This window comes from Rhinopithecus bieti, unplaced genomic scaffold, assembly GCF_001698545.2.
Source record: "Rhinopithecus bieti isolate Rb0 unplaced genomic scaffold, ASM169854v2 scaffold_10223, whole genome shotgun sequence".
In the NCBI taxonomy this organism is placed as follows: Eukaryota; Metazoa; Chordata; class Mammalia; order Primates; family Cercopithecidae; genus Rhinopithecus; species Rhinopithecus bieti.
Genome location: NW_016806659.1, coordinates 2,439,530 through 2,444,729, shown reverse-complemented (window position 1 = coordinate 2,444,729; position 5,200 = coordinate 2,439,530). Strand labels below are relative to the sequence as shown.

Here is a 5,200-nt window from a genome sequence, read left to right as displayed (position 1 = left end):
AGACGGGATTTCACCGGGTTAGCCAGGATGGTCTCAATCTCCTGACCTCGTGATCTGCCCGTCTCGGCCTCCCAAAGTGCTGGGATTACAGGCTTGAGCCACCGCGCCCGGCCTAATCGTGTGCTTTTGAGTGAGTTTCTTAATCCTGAGATCGAATTTCATTGCATTGTGGTCAGAGTGTTATGATTTCAGTTCTTTTGTACTTGCTGAGGAGTTTATGTGGTACCCATCTTCTGAAGTGTACTTCTGTCAATTCGTCCATCTGATCCTCCATTTAGTTCTGTGCTCTTGATGGAGAGACATTGTGATTATTTGGAGGAGAAGAGGCACTGAGGTCTTTTGGGTTTTCAGCATTTTTTTGTTGATTCTTTCTTATCTCCGTGAGTTTGTCTAGTTTCAGTCTTGAGGCTGCTGACCCTTGCATGGGGGTTTTGTGGGGCCTTTTGTTGTTGTTGTTAATGATGCTGTTGTTGTCTGTTTGTTTTTCTTTCAATAGTCGGGTCCCTCTTCTGTAGGGCGGCTGCAGTTTGCAGGGGGTTCACTTTAGGCCCTATTCATCTGATTCGCTCCTGTGCCTGGAGATATCACTCAAGGAGGCTGGAGTGCAGCAATGATGGGTGTCTGTTCCTTCTTCTGGGACCTCTGACCTCAAGGGGTACCAACCTGATGCCAGTAGGATTGCTCCTGTATAGGGTGTCTGACAACCCCTATTGGAGGTTCTCACCTAGTTGGATGGCATGGGGAGCAGGACCCATTTAATGAAGCACTTTGTCCCTTGGTGGAGAGGGTGTGTTTTGCTGGGGGGAAACCCACTAGTCTGGGCTGCCTGGATTCCTCAGAACTACTTGGAGAAGAGGATAAGTCTGCTGGTCCGCAGAGACTGTGGCCACCCCTTCCCCCAGGGGCTCAGGCCTTGGGAGATCAGGGTTCTGTCCCTGAGCCTTTGGCTGGAATTGTTGGAGATCCTGTTGGGAATTCCCCACCACTGAGGAGAAGGACGGATCAGGGTTAGACTTGAAGAGGCACTCTAGCTGCCGACTGCCACAGCTGGTGTGTTCAGCTGTGGAGATAAGTCTTGGGACCAGGCCGTTCAAACTCCCTGGCTCCAGCAAAGGAAAAGTGCAGCCTGGAGCTATAGAAATGGGCACCACCCTTCCCCCACCCAGGGAGCTTAGGCTGTTAGGCAGTTGTGAGTCCCAGTGCAGGCTGCTGCCCCTCCCCCAAGGAGCTCAAATGGCTTAGACAGCAGGCAGCTGCAGCTGGTGCTGGTCGCCCCTCCCCTAGGGAGTTCAGTAGGCTTAAGCAGATTCCAGCTGAGAGGCTGTAGGAATCTGTGCATACCAGGGTTGGGACGCTTGGCCCCGGTGGTATGGGTTCAAGAGTGGGATCTTCCGATCTGTGGGTTGCACAGTTCTGTGGAAAAAGCACAGTTTCCCCAGCTGGGTAGCCTGCTCACTCACCACTTCCCTTGGCTGTGGGGAGGGGGTTCCCCTTCCCGTGTGGCTCTCAGGTGGGCCACCATACTACTGTTCTTCCTTCTCTCTGTGGGTTATGCCAGCCTTCTAGTCAATTTTGAGGAGAGAGCTTGGATACCCTGGCTACCAGTGAAGGATTCACATGCTTATTAAGGGTTTTTTTGGGAGCCTGTGAGCACCACTGCTTCTAGTTGGCCATCTTGGCCCCTCTCCCATAGTACTAAGTCTTGAAACAGGAAATTGGGGGTCCACCAGCTTTTTTCTCTTTTCAAGATTGTTTAGGCTATTCTGGGTCTGTTGCATTTTCATATGAATTTCAGGATCAGCTTATCAGTTTCTACAAAGAAGCCCACTGGAATTATGACAGGGATTGCTCTGAATCTATGTACACTTTGAGGTGTATTTCTATTTCAACAATATTAAGTCTTCCGATCCATGAACATGGGATGTCTTGCCATTTGTCCATTTGTTTCATGTCTTGCCATTTCTTTCAGACTTCTTTAAACAATGTTTTGTAGATTCCTTTAAACAATGTTTTGTAGATTTCTTTAAATAATGTTTTGTAGATTTCTTTAGAAAGTGTTTTGTAGTTTTCAGAGTATAGGTTTTACACTTCTGTTAAATTTATTTCTAAGAATTTTATTTATTTATTTATTTTTTGTGACAGTCTTGCTCTGTCACCCAGGCCCTAGTGCGGTGGTACAATCTTCACTCACTGCAACCTCCACCTCCCGAGCTCACATGATCCTCCCACCTCAGCCTCCTGACCAGTTGGGACTACAGGCTCACACTGCTGTCTCACTAATTTTTGTATATATATGTTTTTTTTTTTGAGATAGAGTTTCTCTCTTGTCACCCAGGGTGGAGTGCAATGGTGCAGTCTTGTGGCTCACTGCAACCTCCGCCTCCTGGGTTCAAGCGATTCTACTGCCTCAGCCTCCCAGTAGCTGGGATTACAGGCGCACACCACCATGCCTGGCTAATTTTTGTATTTTTAGTAGAGATGGGGTTTCACCATGTTAGCTAGGCTGGTCTCAAACTCTTGACCTCAGGTGGTCCACTCGTCTTGGCCTCCCAAAGTGCTGAGAGTACAGGCATGAGCCTCCGCACCCAGTCATGTATTTTTTTTTACAGACAGAATTTTGCCATATTGCCAATTTTGCATATATTGCCCAACCTGATCTCGAACTCCTATGCTCAAGCAATCCACCCACCTAAGCCTCCCAAAAGTGCTGGGATTACAGACAGGCATGAGCCACTGCAGCTGGTCAAGTACTTTATTCTTTTTGATGCTATTGTAAATTGAATTGCTTTCTAAATTTCATTTTGGATTGTTCGCTGCTAGTGTATAGAAATGCAGTTGATTTTTGTATATTGATTTTGTGTCCTATTGAACTTGTTTATTAGTTCTAATAGTTTTTTAGTAGGTTCCTTAGGATTTTCTATATGTGAGATCATGTCTTCTGCCAACAGAGAGAGCCTGAGTTCTTCCTTTCCAATCCAGATGACTTTTCCTTCGTTTTCTTGCTGGGAGTCGGTTTTAGAGGCTCGTTACAGATTGTCCACGGAGGGGGCTCGTTACAGATTGTCCACGGAGGGCTTGCTCTGCAGAGTTGGCTTGTTACTGCTTAGGTAGAGTTGTTGGGCCCATGGGAAGGTGCTGGCAGACAGGGCCCTGTGTGCTCTGGACGTTTGTCTTTTATAATGACATTTCTCTCTTGTTGCTTCACACAGCTAAGGTAGTTTTCAAAACATATCCCTAAAGAATAAGAAAACTTCCACGATCATGCCTGTAATCCCAGGACTTTGGGAGGCTTGAGGCCAAGAGTTCGAGACCAGCCTGGCAACATTGAGAGACCCCTGTCTCTACAAAAAATAAAAAATTAGCTGGGCGTGGAGGTGTGCACCTGCAGTCCTAGCTACTTGGGAGGCCAAGGTGGGAGGATCGCCAGGGCCCAGGAGTTGGAGGCTGCAGTGAGCTATGTTCATGCCACTGCACTCCAGTCTGGGCAACAGAGCAAGACCATGTCTCTAAAAACAAACAAACAAAAACAACAAAAAAGAGATGGTTGTGTGAAAACATGTTTATCTCAGCAATATGTAAATTACTGCTCTGATTCAGTTCTGTATTAGACAGCACTTCCCTCTGCCCCAATTTTCTGCTCCTATAGCACACAGGGATGTTTATGTTAAAGGTATATCATACCTATGTATTTTTTCCTTTTTCGATTTCTCCATGGTATTGCAGCAGAAGCACACACAGGAATATGGAAAAATCTTCAAGTCTCACTTTGGTCCTCAGTTTGTAGTATCTATTGCAGACCGCGATATGGTGGCTCAGGTGCTCCGGGCGGAGGGCGCTGCGCCCCAGAGAGCCAACATGGAGTCCTGGCGGGAGTACCGAGACTTGCGGGGGAGAGCCACCGGGCTCATCTCGGCGTGAGTATGTGGGCCCGGGCTGAGTCAGGGGCTGCAGGGGAGCTCAGGGGAGGCCCCTCCTCCAAAGCTGGGTTCCTAAAATCCAGCTCTTAGAAAAGCACAGAAACCACCGCCCCAACCATGGAATGATATCTGACAGTCTCCTTGTGTGATCTCGCAGACACAGGAGCCCTGCTGGGTTTTCTCGCTCCGCCTCCGTGCCAAGCTGTCCCGTCAGGAGCCAGGAGGGGAGAAGCTGGCTCGGTGCCGGGCAGAGCTCTTCGGAAGCGGTGCTTCGTGGTGTCCATCCAGTGATAACCGAGGCAGACAAAGCTCACAGCGCCCTTGTCTGTGCACAGGGGAGGGAGGTGGTCACTAGTTCAGGAAAATCCCTTTGAGGAGGAGCTCAGAACCTCCAGCCTTGGTCGCCACGTGGTGATTTTCCTGTCTCTTAGCAGACTGTGATTATTCATTTTGAACCAGCGTCACCAACACCTCTGTGCCTTCCAAGAGATCATGGCCCGCGGCCAGGCAGGGAGGCCCAGGTGCAGATGCCCCGGTCCAAATCCCCACGGAGTGGGGCTTCTGTTTGCAGCTCTTTTGATATCTATGTCCTTATACATAAAGTGGGGAGAAATACAGCCACCAATTTCTCAAGTAAGATAAATAAGAATCGTGAGCAGATGTAAGCAGGGTCCCTTAATTTCCATCCTGAGGGAATAATTAAACAGCTCCTCCTGGATGTTCAGGCCTAGAGGGGCCCCAAGGCTGAGGCAGAATCTCTCTGCTGTCTGCCCCGTTAGCTGCAGGCTCAGGAGCCTGTGTGGGTGCCTGGACCCCTCTTTGGCTGAGATGGAGTGAGACAGTGCTGGTGACCTCAGCACAGTGGACAGCAAAGGGAAGGGCAGTGCCCAGGCCCAGGAGCCTGGCTGTCTTAGCTTGGGTCCCCCAAAGCCCATCTGGAGGCGAGGCTTTGAGTGCAAGCGGTCTCCTTGGGAATGGGAAGCAGGACACGGGTGGGAGGGAAGCCATGCAGAGGTGTGGAGGTGTGGGTGACGCTTGTGGGTACTTGAGGCTCAGTTCTGTCACCACCCTCTGAGAAACTGCAGAACCTTCCTCAGACCTCCAGGGATTCCTTCAGGGTCCTGCCTTCACTGGGAGGGCTGTGCTGGGCCTGCTATCTGAGTGCCCTCCCAGTGCAGCCAGGAGCCCTAAGGCCCCACACCCTGGTAACAAGCTGCAGTCTCTCTTTTTCTATCTTTCTTTCTTTCTCCCTTCCTCCCTCCCTCCCTCCCTCCCTCCCTCCC

The 5,200-nt window shown here is 49.8% G+C and overlaps 1 protein-coding gene across 2 annotated transcripts in view; it reads left to right on the top strand.

The window, feature by feature from the left end:
• Positions 1-5,200, top strand: part of CYP27C1 (cytochrome P450 family 27 subfamily C member 1) — a 29,568-nt gene that overhangs the window by 8,361 nt on the left and 16,007 nt on the right. Inside the window, exon 2 of one of the 2 annotated variants that reach the window (XM_017877386.1) lies at positions 3,724-3,914. The exons of the other annotated variant lie outside the window; for it this stretch is intronic. Within the exon in view, the coding sequence (XP_017732875.1) occupies positions 3,724-3,914 (191 nt within the window). The remainder of the gene's footprint in view (positions 1-3,723; positions 3,915-5,200) is intronic. 2 annotated transcript variants of the gene reach the window in all.